The sequence below is a fragment of the Stigmatopora nigra genome, chromosome 23, assembly GCF_051989575.1.
Source record: "Stigmatopora nigra isolate UIUO_SnigA chromosome 23, RoL_Snig_1.1, whole genome shotgun sequence".
In the NCBI taxonomy this organism is placed as follows: domain Eukaryota; kingdom Metazoa; phylum Chordata; class Actinopteri; order Syngnathiformes; family Syngnathidae; genus Stigmatopora; species Stigmatopora nigra.
Window position 1 is genome coordinate 1,220,001 of NC_135530.1, and position 13,083 is coordinate 1,233,083.

Sequence of the window (13,083 nt, forward strand, 5' to 3'; positions counted from 1 at the left end):
AAGCAGAAGGGCTAGAACGACACGACGGACAGACGACATGTCGACGCCAAAATGGTGATGCTCACACTTGGTCTGCCATGCCACGCCAACGACTTTTTATGGGGTAAGCGTCACGGCTCCCGAGGAGATGTTGGGTGAAGGTCAAGGTAAACGTGAGACATCCTCTGATTTGTAACTGAATGGTGTTATTTTGTATCTTTGTAATGAGGGTCAAAAAGTGCAGGGCTTCATTGTGAAGCACAAAATAGATGCCGTCAATGCTAACACGTCAGAAACCACTCAAATCGCGATAAGGAACGGATTAAAATCCTCTCCATGTTCACTTTTGTGCTCACCATTCAAGGCTTGTGAAACCGACAAGGCATCGGTCGCCAAACATCCGGGACACTTCAGTTCTGGCGCAAACCAAAGCCGCACCGAGGCCTAAAGTTCTGGGAACGACGGCCCTGCAAATCTCCACTAATCCCCACACTTTGCGGTCGTCAGAAAGTTCCTCGAAAAGATCATTCGTCCCCGTTTTCATCAGTCAAGACAAAGTGTCACAGCAGCAACACTTGCCTTCACTTCTCTTGCCATTAGGTACACGTTGCGGTTGCTTGTGGGTGGGTGGCTCCCGAGAGGAGCCCCCGTGCTTTCCAGGAAACAATACAAGTGATGAGGTGCTCTCCAAGGAAAACACCATCTGACATCACGGCTTCTCCAAGTTGGCAGCTGAGCCAACATCAGGGGAGCTTCAGTGAATTTCCACTGCCGATCTTACCTCCCTATTCAAAAACGGGACTATCTCTTTCTAGGAGATGGAAGAATGCATTTCCTCAATATTAGTTCTTCATTCACCATCTGATTGAGCAAATTTAACTGACCACCATTGATGTGGATGGCCATCAATGCTTGCAAACATAGCATTCGTCTATCTGTCCTTCTCCTGGTTAACTAGCCGTCCATCCATACCTCCTTTTGTCTTGTCCCAAGGGACTATATGAGGATTAAGTTAGTGAACATTAGATATTTTATCCTAATTTTACAGAAGGGATATCATTGCAGGTTGATATCGTTCCTCTGCCTTTATTTGTGAACAGATCTTCTTGAGTCATAGTCATAACAAAACTTTTGCAGGCTTTTCAGACACTATTCCTACATTTTGAACATTTTCCCCATCACATTTTAAACAGTTTGACCGACTATTTTCAAAAGAGTTATGGTCTGTAGAGGAGATGAGCCACTATCTTTAAATCCTGTAATATGCGATCTGGAAGATGGCGACAGTCTTGGTTGCAGTCTTATCTTATTGGTTCAAGTAAAATCTGCACACTTGCAAGCTCCAACAGGGTCAGCAAGTTCACATCATTGATTCCCTGGATGAAATAACATCCAGGATGGCAGCGGGAAGGAAGGAGGAGGGTGGGAGGGTGCCAGTCTACCGCCGTCCAACTCTTCAAGGTTTTTTATTTTTTATTTTCTGAGGGTGGAGCAGTACTGGTTTTTGACTCCCGGTGTCCTCCTCCGCCGAAAAGCGCTGAGTCGGTGGCTCCCACCGGCACGCCCCGACGCTGTGTTTGCCTTGGCAAAAGTCGCCCACTCTGTGGAAGTATCGCCCCGGGCGGCAGCGCTTGAAAGCTCAGATTGCGGCTACTGCTTTAAAGCTTCAGAGAGGAGCAGCCCAACATTTTCATGACATTTTCTGAACCGTTCCATCCTCACAAGGGTGATTTGCTAGTCAGCCAATTGCAGGGCACAATGAGAAAGTTCAATCAATCATATCTAGGGTTAAGGAATTTAGTGTGTTCAACCAACTAGCCTAACATGCATGCTAGATATTAAACAGTACTTAGATATTAAACAGTACTTCGATATTAAACAGTACTTAGATATTAAACAGTACTTAGATATTAAACAGTACTTGGATATTAAACAGTACTTGGATATTAAACCGTACTTAGATATTAAACCGTACTTAGATATTAAACAGTACTTAGATATTAAACAGTACTTAGATAGTAAACAGTACTTAGATAGTAAACAGTACTTAGATAGTAAACAGTACTTTGATATTAAACAGTACTTAGATATTAAACAGTACTTAGATATTAAACTCTCTCTCATGTATATACTTTTGAGAGCTGGTTTCAACAGTAAATTCTCTGTCACTAAAAGACCGGCGACCAAAATAAATATACCATAATAAGAATATCCATTTTAATGTCACATTATAAATGGCATCCGAAAAAGGCACCACACATTGAGGTTAATGTTGACGAGTGCTTTATTCAGCAGGAATGGTGAATAATTTGTCACTTTTTTTGTCATTTATTCTCAAGGAGGAAACGTTGCCGCGTTGCCTTCGTCGTCGCGTCGGAATGTTTTGTCGTGACAATTGTCAACACGAGAGGCCAATTCCAAGAACAAAAATCTTTGGCTTGCCTTTACACTGAAATACGTCATGTTAAAAATGCACCACTTTATCGCCAAACAACGCGTCAAGGGGGGGTTTGGGGGCTCCTACACGGTACATTTTTGGGTGAATTTCAGGACATTCGGGGCTCTCAAGTGTGGATCAAATAATTTAAAAACATAAGGAAAAAAATGGCATTTCCGGAGCTATCTGATCTTTTGTAGTTGAGTTAGAAAAAAAAAAACGAATGAACAATACCACGGGCAGCCACTAGGCTGCCCAACCGTCCATCACAAAGTAGCACCATTATACAGTGGACACTTGTTCTTATAAGAAATAGTAATGCATAGATGATAACATAGTGTTTAGTAATATATGCAGGCAGAGCGGTGACTATGACCATATCGGCTTGGCGCGAAATCGGCCTTAAACTCCGCCCCTTTCTTCAGCTCACTATCGGGCCCAAACGGACTGGACAATTGTCCAATTTGGCCGGCTATTTACGTATTTATTTCATGTGTTTGCCTTCTTTGACCCATTTCTGACGACCCCCATTAAGGTGAATTGAGTTTGCCTTTTTTAAACAAATTTGGGGTGCCTGGAGACAATAGAAAGTGCAAAATCACCAAAAAATGATAGTTTTATTTTGAAAATTGGTTTTCCATGTCAACTACCATTGACAGTGACGGACGTTTAAAATTGATTGGATGTCGTCAAGTGAAAAACGTATTGTCAATCGCAGCGGAAAGTTTACGAAATTATTCACGACCCTTTGTTGGAATATATTTTATCTTTTTTTTTTGTCAAAAACAGGCAAAAACTCCTTTAAGGGTCTCTAGACCACAACGTTGTCAGGGTTCAAATTGTACACCAAATATGAGAGTCCTGCCCCTAAAAAACGCGTTAAATATCCAACTTTGAGCCACCTCTGTGTTTTGGGGGTTTTGTTAAAAAAAAGACAAAAATAAGAGCAATGCATGATGGGTAAATGATTTGAGATGGACTTATTGACGAGTCTGGTTGCGGCTAAGCTCACGTCTGTGGCGTTTACAAAAAAAAATGGCTGTGGAAAACAATGACAACATCCACGGAATTCTCGTTGCTCTTCGTCCTTTTGTCACGTTACCGTCATGGTTTAGGGCCAACCATTGGGGGTGGCCAAGGGGGTTAAGGGGGTTGACAGGTAAGGCCTACTCCCCTCGCCTACATTCGGTAGTTTCGCCCGGTGGTGCCTCGACTCGAGTTTTTGGGATGGGCTTCCTGCCAAGGAGAGAAGAAAACACTCTTTAGTTAACATGATCCATTATTTGTATATTGTCCCCGGACTTGCCGGGTTGGACACTCTAAATTGCCACTGAGTATGAATGGTGATTTGTCCCCATGTGACCTGAATGAAAGAACAATTTAATGTGTAAGATACCTCCTGGAGGCCATCAAGGCCGTTTCAGGCCAGGCTGTTCTAGCGCTTTAATGGGCTATCCGTTTGTCCACTATGGTAAAGGCTCCCTGATGTGCCGTAACGTCAATTACACAACTTTGATGATGAAATGTAACTCCAGTGGGAATAGATAGTAGCGTGCTATGACAAACCCCGCCCCCTCCTACGAGAAGCAGAATTGGGATGTCGTGTCGACGCTTCTTCCCTTCCGAAAAAGCTTGTAATGCACAGTGGCAGAGTGGAGCTGGAGTGCCGCTCGGTCTACCACGAAAACCACTTAGTTCCTTTTTACTCGCTTATGCTTTTTATTTCTCGCTGTTTTTTTGGGGGGGGTGGCAGCAGAAAAGCAAGTACATTGTGTAAAATGACAGGAGAGAAGTAGACAGTAGTAGAAGTACACATACCTTAAAGGCTGAGTGACTGTGTCCGGGCAAAGGTTTCTGTGAGATGAAAGAAATGCTAATTACGATGCGAGGTCTGGACAATTCGTCCCCCGGACAATTTGTCCCCCGGACAATTCGTCCCCCGGACAATTCGTCCCCTTGACAATTCGTCCCCTTGACAATTCGTCCCCTTGACAATTCGTCCCCTTGACAATTCGTCCCCTTGACAATTCGTCCCCTTGACAATTCGTCCCCTTGACAATTCGTCCCCTTGACAATTCGTCCCCTTGACAATTCGTCCCCTTGACAATTCGTCCCCTTGACAATTCGTCCCCTTGACAATTCGTCCCCTTGACAATTCGTCGAACAGACATATCGAATCAACGTGACATTTGAGTTGTTATATCACTTTGATTCTTTTGTGTTGTTGAGCAAGTTTTTTCAGTTTTATTTTCTTTGATAAAGAATATGTGAATGTCCCTTGTCTTCTTTAATAGTGGTTAAGGTTAGGCGAACTGTCTGTTGACGAAATGTCTTGGTACTTAGTTTTCCCACCTTTGGGTTAGCAAAAGATGACTTTGCACCTTATTTTGCAACTAGTGCCAGATGAATTTCCACTCACCTTCTTGTTCTTGGTCTGTGCGGGCGCCCGTCGTTCCTGGCCCCTTTCGGTCTTGTGGCCGACCACGGTGCCCACTTTGGCGGTCCTGGGCGCATCTGTGTGGCGCTGGGCGCGCACCGAGCGTGCCGCCTTGCTGGTCTTGGCGGGTGCGCAGTACATCTCCAGCCGCCGCAATTCGCAGCTCTGGAAGCAGCACTCGTCTACGATGCCCCGCGATCGACGGGCATTGGGGCCATAGCCCGTGGGCTTGCCTAAAAGACAACATTACCATGACTTCAAATACTACACAGGGCCCCGTAAATGTTTAGCGCCTTATTAAATCATCATTTTTCTTCATTAGACTCTTCTGCATGCATTTTCTCATTGATACTCATTGATTAGCCACGGTGAAATCATGTTCTCAAAAGAATTCAGACTTTTTTTGGACTTTCAAAGTGGTGAAATGAATCATAAATGCTCACATTTTCATGTATTTTGACTTTTAAATTCTGAGTATGGCTCTCAAGGAATAATGGCAGTGGATGGGTATCCTTTCTGCTACTTTGAAACAATATGGTGCCTTCCTTCTTCCTTTCTGCGGTCTTTGTGCCTGTTTCGGAAAAGCTCGGTTGGCAATTCCTCGATAGCTTAATGTTTTTTTCCTCGTTAACAGATGAAATAATCTGAATTTACAAGAAGGAAATGCCTCACTCTGTGCCATTTAATAGCTTGTTGGCTCTCCAGCTGACCAGCGCTTCTGACAAAGTCCATTACATTGCAGCCATTGGCTTAACACGCCGTCCTTGTGGAAGCTTTAATTCCAAGGAACAACGGTTGAACACAGTGGCTCTTTTTTGGAGCTAAAAATATGGCGCGGGACTGCATTATTCAAGCGAGCGGCAGATCCGCTCATGGGAATTCCGTCAAAACTGCAGAGTGACGCGATACCTTGCCAAATCTTTCCGAGGAGCTCTTCGGAATGCCAATTTCGGAAGACTCGCTTTCTTTTATTGCTGCGCCGCATGTACTTTTTTTGAGAACAAAACGTGATTTTTTAAAAGGTCGGGCAGCTTTTGAGGTGTTCCATCACCACCTGATGCACATAAACTCACAATGAGAGCTTATATAAGACGCTAAAGGGTTGCCAAACACCCGATCGAGGCCTCATTACTTGTACTTCCACCCCAGACTTAAAAAAAAGCCTCGCAAATTAACATCCGCTGTTATCCCCCAAAATAGCTGGCAAAGCCAGGCGTCTGAAAAAAAATGGGCTGCCATCCCTTGCAAGATACGGAATAATCAGTGCAGGCAGGTTGAAAAAAAAGAAGAAGAAAGAAGCCACACATGATAATAATCAGGTCTAAAAGCTTAATACGCTTTTAAAAGCATTGGCTTCCACGGATCATGCGTGTAATCCCGAGCAAACAAAGATTTTTTTTCCCCTTCCAAACAAAGCAGCTTTTCCACGGCCAGCGATATCAGTGCGAGCAGAAGGCCGCGTGACGGCGAACTGTTGTTTTTTCCAGAGCGCCGCGACGTCTACCGATGCGGATTGACGCTTTTTTCCCTTCTCCGAGGTCATCCGGCTCTCTACTTTTTCCTAGCGGTGATTTACGTCTGCCGGCGGGCCTTCGCCACCTCCGAGGCGAACGGTAGCGTCCGGGGCTCCGCCCACATCTGGTCTTGCCTGGCTTCTTTGATTCCTCTACGGGGATAGATGAATGGCTTGGATTGCCCTTTCGCCATCATTCCCAAAGAGCACGCCGAGCTCCTTGACTTTTACGGTTTGGTCACGGCGGTCTTGAGAACCGGAGGATTGGCTTTACGGCCGGCCGGGAGCGCGAGGAGCTGCTAGTTTTGGAGCCGACGTGGCCATCGTAAAAAACGGCGCTCTCCCATCATCTGTCTAACGGGTGTAAAAAGTTCAAGACTTCTTTGGTCCGATTGGAAAACGTGAGCGCAATCCCAGCCTTTGAGGCTTTTACAGACGACAAAAGTTACGATTGAAGGACTCTGGTTGTTTGATTGGATGCTAGAAAAGCATTTGATCGTCAACAAGGGGTCCCAGAGTGCTCCAAAATAAGGTTTGCGATCCATGATTCTTTGCACAGAAGCTCCACATGTGTGATAGCATCAAACTAATGAGATCTGGACCACATTTTGGTCCAAGGCGGACCCCCCGTGGGTGCTTTTCAACAGGGGCTTTAGCTCAGGTCTTTGAGATGCTGACGACACAGGCGGTCTTTTCTTTTGGACCCTGGCCACGCATTCAGGTTTGCAGCAATGGGGATCTGATCATCCCGTAATCCCCCGTAATCCCCTGCTGCCGAGGCCCTGGACGTTTGCGTGCGTGCGTGCGTGAGTGCGCGTGACGTGCTGCTTACATATTCTCCGTCAGTATCTTTCTTCAAGGCCAATTGAGTCAAGAAGAAGAAGAAGAAGGGAGACCCGAGCGGACGGCTTGAGTATTTTCATGAACCGTGAGCTAAAAAATCATCTGGTTTCCCCCCCTTTTTTTTTGGATGCTTCATTAGGAACAAATCAAGAGAGAGATAACATTTCTCACGCTCACTCCACAGCAAATGTTTCAGCTTAAAGCCGCCATGCCAGGAGCCAGAAAAACATCGCGGCAAGACGGGGATTCTGCGGCGTCCGCGTCCGGCAGCGCAAAGACACACTGGAGATTTCTAGGTCAGAGCAATAATCGGAAAATGTGACTGCTGATGTGGGATTTTTCGCGCTACCGCACTGTGTTTCCACACAGCTAAGTATTTAGTAATCCTGTCAAGGCAGTAAGCGCGTGGAAGCGACATGGGTAAGGTGGATCCGAACCGTCCGCCAAGCCGACGGCGTTTGCGACTTGGCGGGCCAACACAAGCAAACTCAATGGGAACACTTGAGTGGCTGCTTGGGGGCGGGGGGTGATTTTGGGGTTTGTCCTCGACTGGACGCCACCCAAATGGATTTTCCAGATCGGTCGGGTAGTCGCCAAAAGGGAAGACGTGTTGTGGCTGAGAAAAACGACATCAAAACTCTCCAAATGAGTTGGTCGCAAAAAGACGTCCAATCTGTTTCAAGCAAAGAGGGTCGGCAGAGAAAAGTAGTAGTAGGAAGTCACTCTCAGTCATTGGTTTTTTACCAGATTTGGTCCACTAATCTGAGTTACAAGTGTCTGACATGGTGTTTAATAGTTCTAGAAGGAAGGCAAATAGCTCAGCTTTTCAGCCTTTAAAACAATGAAACGTCAGTCAATTGTAAATACGTCTCCAGACAAAGTTCTGTCTTGACTCGTTGGCCAATAGGGAGGGAGATTCCAAGCAGAAGAACATGATGCGTAAGACAAGAGCAGTAGTGCACCACGCTGGGAATCCAAAGACATAAAGAGAAGCCGAGTGTTACTGGCAGAAAGCTGGCAACGTCGCCACCATCCGAGCGCCGGCTGGCGTTGGTTGCTCGCAAAACTTTTGGACGGAACCTGGTGCTCTTCCAACAGCCCAGTCTCTGCGGCTGGATCCAAAGTGCCTGGTAGACGTGCTGCCAAGTCAAGTGCAAGGTGCACTACCAAGACACTCTTGAGCTTTACATAATTGCCGTTAAGAAGACAATAACGCCACACACTGGTCGAGGGTTAGGGTTAAGACGTCACTGAAGAGTCTTTCCAAAGGTGTCCTTGCAGGGGTTTCACTTTAGGAACCCCCCCCCCAGATGACAGGTGCTAGTGTGGATCCATGCAAGGTATCCTTTGGCCTCTAAGCAAGGGAACAATCGTACTAGTACCGACGTCCAAGACTGACATGCGAGAGTTTGGCGTCAAGTAAATGTACGCACGCACCCACGTCTGTTGGATGGTTTGGAGGAGCCGATGACGTGCAAAAGGGGCCCGCCGCTTTCCTCCCCGAAGCCCACGAGCACGCATTAGCGGTCTGAGGCGGCGAAGCTTGTGGTCACGCTGAAGCCAATAGGGGGCCCAATGAGAGAAGCCCGCCGGAGAGTCAATAAAATGGCCAGTCAAGCGCGTCTCTGTGCAAACAAGTGCGCGTTCCATTGGCGGCTTCCCCAAAGGAGGGGGGTTAACGTCAGCAGCTTACAGAGTTCGTCAATCGAGAAAAGTATTCAAACATGACTTTAACAAGACAGGGGTCGGGAAGCTTTTTGACCAAGAGAGCCACAAACAATTCATATTTTCCAATGTTATTATTCATTGTGAGCCATACTACCCATTTAAAAGTCAAAATACATGAAAACGAGTGCCTTTTCCAATGTTTTTTGTAATTTCACCTCTTTTAAAGTGGAAAAAAATGAATATTTTTTAAAATATTCTTATAGGATGCATTCCAGAAGATTCTACTGCAAAAAAAATGAAGATTAAAGCAGTTCTAGATGTAATATCTCAGTTCTGTCACCAGCAATTTCCATATTTTAGCTCACAGGTTAGCCAGATGCACCCATCCAAAGAGCCACATGTGGCTCCCGAGCCATAGGTTTCCTTACCCCTGATCTAATCCTTGGTAATTCAAGCAAAAGCCAGGAATTAGTGGGAAGACACTACAAGTGGAAATGCACAGGAAGGAGATGCTAGCGGCTAGCCCATAAATGTCTTTGTGGAATTGGGAGCTGCCAACAGTTGGGTGGAAAAAATCTCTGGCAGCTTTGGGACGCTACCAGAACTTTGCTAATGGATGTCAAAGCGGCCCACGGGGCCATCCATCACAAGCCAGATGGACTTCTTTCCGGGGTTGAGAAGCGGGGACGGCCGTGTCGTGGTTGACCGCGAGGGGAAGGAAGGCGGCGTTAACTGCCGCTTTTCCTGGGGTACTTTTCCCCCTTCTCGCGTGGAAAACATGAAGTTTTTCTCGCCCCGTCTCCACTTAAAGACTTTCCCTCATGGCTCAAACTGCCACTTGACACCCACCATCAACGTTCTATGCTCGCTTTAAGCCTTGCTTGTGGTTTCAAGCGTTGTTGCGAGAAACGCGGCGCCCAATCAGAAATGGCATAAACTAATGAATGAACACACCAAAACGGGATCTTGCTTCAACAGTTTGGACAATTGTGCCATATTGTGGCGCCATTCATTGCCACCCAATTTGAAGTGTAACATATGTCACTCCATTTGAATTCTAAAAGTATCAACGTGAGAAAATCCCTGTTCAAGTCCAGCATGGGTTTGCCAACAAGTTCGACTCAAAGAGCTAAAATTCCAAACTGTGAGAGCCAAAGAGTTACAGTTTATGTCAAAATCCATCGTTCATTCCTTCAATCGTGCATTTTCTGAACCACTTTAGCCTCACTAGGGTCGCGGAGGGTGCTGGAGACTACCCCAGCTGACACTCATACTTTAGAGCAAGGGTGTCAGAAAGTCGGCACTCATCATTGACTTTCCCGGGCCACATAAAATGATGCGGCGGGCCAGATTTGGCCCCTGTGCCGCCACTTTAACACATAAGTTTAAGAGTATCCGATCAGCATGCATGTGGGAGGAAACTGAAGTACCCAGAGAAAAGCCAACAGGTGGACCGAATTTGAGTGTTTTAAGAAATAATTTAAAAAAACAAGAGAAACATAATGTGATGCAAAGAGCCACATCATATACAAAATCTTATATCAAGCAAAGAGCCGCATGTGGCTATAGAGCAGAGGGTTCGCCAACCCTGAACTCCCCCATCATATCATAGATTTCAAACATGCCAATGTTATCGTCAAGTTTAGTTAGTAAACTCTTTGTTTAGCTTTAAAAACAAAAAAGAAAGATAGAAAGATAGCCCATCATCCGTGCCGGCGACGGACAGCGTGAGAGAAGGTGGCAAGCATCTTTAGGAGAGGAAATGAATGCAGAAGAGCCCGGACGTGTTCTTTTCTTATTGATGAGCTCAGTCGGCCCCACGGAGGAGAAGCTTCATGAATTAGAAATAAGAGCGGAGCTGCAAACGGCTGCACTTACTGAAATAAAAGCCCCTCTCTCCGCACACAAACTGCAGCGTGTCGACCAGCTCCGCCCCGCACAGCGTCTCTGGCCGCGCCCCTGATGCCGCTGGAGTCAGGCTGAGGACGCACAGCAGTAGTGAGAGGGTGCGCCAAAGGGACATCCAGCACATCGCACTCTGCCCCATACACACACACACATACACACACACACACACAGACAGACAAAAAAAAGAAACCACAAGGAGAAAGGAGGGGAACAATCAGGGTTCGCTCTTTTGAAGCTCATACGCGCCCTATTCATTTGGACAGGGAGGAACGGCAGCGATCATACCTCCAGGTCCAAAAAAAAGGGCTTGGGTGTCTGTCTATCAACGAGTAAATTCACGAGCGTCTTTAAAAAAACAGGGCAAATTTGAGCGACTCTGACGTGCGTCATTACGCACGCTCACGAGATAGAGAGAGAGAAGAGAGTATGGGAGGGAGGAAGCCGGTTAAGGATGCTAAAATAAAGCTCCAGAAGCGCGTTGGACCATCACCGTCCAGTGTAAATGCAACCAAAAAGATGCAAAAGTGCATGAAAAAGGGAGAGAAATGTCATGCCGGGTGCTGGTGGGGGAAAAAGCGGGTGAAAAGTGCGCGCGTGTTACCTTGAGGACGTCCCATAAATGCCACCGGAGGCAGGAAAGAGCGCAGGACATCCCTGCGGGTCTCCGCAAAAAGCAAAGCCCCCAAAAAAAGGCCGGCGAGAAGTCAACTTGTTTCAAGTCATGAAAAAGAGGAGTTTAAAAAAAAAAAAAGAAAAAGAAAAAAAAAGATGAGAAGGAGGAGAAGAACGAAGCGGGCAGAACGACGAGCGGACGAGATGCGCGCGCCGGGGGCCGATGTCACATCTCAACATTCCCACTTTTGTTCCATTGCGCACGCTCGTTTTGGAGAGAAGTGAGATTTAGCAAACAGGAGACGGATTTAGCCAGAAAATCCCTCACATTTATCTAACATTACACACACAGCAAAGACATGTGGAGCAGGAAACAGCTGGGCCGGCGTTCAGCCCTGCCTGCGAGCGCTCCTCCGAAGTTATTCATTAAGGATTTTTGGGCACGCGTTCAAATCACGTCATTCTTTGCTCTTACACTCTCTCTCTCTCTCTCCCCCTCTCTCTCTCTCTTACTCGCACTCTCTCTTTCTAGCTCTCCCTCCCATTTTTTCCACCTCTTGCTGGAACCTCGATTATTCCCTAGGCCTTTTCTTGGCACTTTCCCGCATCTTTTCGAGATACCCGAACATGACTCTTAAAAAAGGGGGCACTTTGGAGTCACCTTGCAAGAGGGAAAGGCGCAGTGGCCAATCAAAGCAAAGCAGGACAGACGAGCGTGCGTCCCGGCATGCATCTGCCACGAGGAAAGCCGAAGACACGCTAGGGGAGGAGGGGGAGTGGGTCAAAGCACATGCGCAGGGGCGACGGCATCATCGGCACGATGACGCAAAGCACCAATTCAAACTAGCTATATATTAAAGTCAAGAAATGCTTTGTGTGGATGATACACAATCATCTGTAATACGAGAGCTAACCCTTACCCCAACCTTAACCCCTAAGACCTAACCCTAACCATTTTGTATTCAAAAACACCCTAACTCTAACCCTAAACCTAACCCCTAAGACCTAACCCTAACCATTTTGTATTCAAAAACACCCTAACTCTAACCCTAATCCTAACCATTTTGTATTCAAACAGACCCTAACCCTGGACGATACACAATGATCTGTCATACAAGATCTAATCCTAACCCGAACCCTAACCCCAACCCTCATACTGACCCAGTATGGCAAAATAGAAAAGCCCAGTATGATTCCCTGCATGATATGTGCTTCTATTTTGAGCATTTTTTTTTTCTTGTATTGATTCAAAGTGCCAGTTGTGATTTCCGTGCCCAAAGGCAGGGTCAAATGAGGATGCTTGATTAGGAAAGCCATTAATCCGCCCGTCTCCAGATTAAATGTGACGCTTTCAGCATCATTCTGCAAAAAAGAGAGCCAAACACAAATTTGTTGCTTGACTTTTTTTATTTGATGGAGGAAAATGTGTACCAACATGACTCCAAATACTTTTAAAGGCCCAAACTTTCCACTCAGTCTTTCATATGGAAGAAATAAAGAGCACAACATCGAACGTTGGGCCGCTTGTTTTATGGTTTCCATGGTAATGTGCAAGTTTCACCACATTTGCCAGGTCCATTTTTGGGCCCACATTGTTAGACGTACGCCACCGCCGTCCTGAAAGAGGTCATGGCGTAGAGAAGACCCCGAACAGGAGGCGACTTCCACTAACGCAGGAGAGAGGCT

General features: G+C 46.3%; 2 protein-coding genes across 2 annotated transcripts in view; both read right to left on the reverse strand.

Moving 5' to 3' along the window:
• The window catches only part of pmch (pro-melanin-concentrating hormone), a 1,341-nt gene extending 1,264 nt beyond the window's left edge, over positions 1 to 77 (reverse strand). The window contains exon 1 of the mRNA XM_077710043.1: positions 1 to 77. This exon is cut by the window's left edge and continues 147 nt beyond it. Coding sequence (XP_077566169.1) covers positions 1 to 39 — 39 coding nt within the window. The 5' untranslated portion in view covers positions 40 to 77.
• Positions 78 to 2,287: 2,210 nt separating this feature from the next.
• Positions 2,288 to 12,027, reverse strand: igf1 (insulin-like growth factor 1). Its single transcript, XM_077709641.1, has 5 exons — positions 11,387 to 12,027; positions 10,756 to 10,915; positions 4,836 to 5,086; positions 4,235 to 4,270; positions 2,288 to 3,652 (listed from the first exon to the last, which is right to left on the reverse strand). Exons 1-5 carry the CDS (start codon positions 11,435 to 11,437, stop codon positions 3,596 to 3,598), a joined length of 555 nt encoding a protein of 184 aa, XP_077565767.1. The 5' UTR covers positions 11,438 to 12,027; the 3' UTR covers positions 2,288 to 3,595.
• Between the last annotated feature and the right edge of the window lie 1,056 nt (positions 12,028 to 13,083).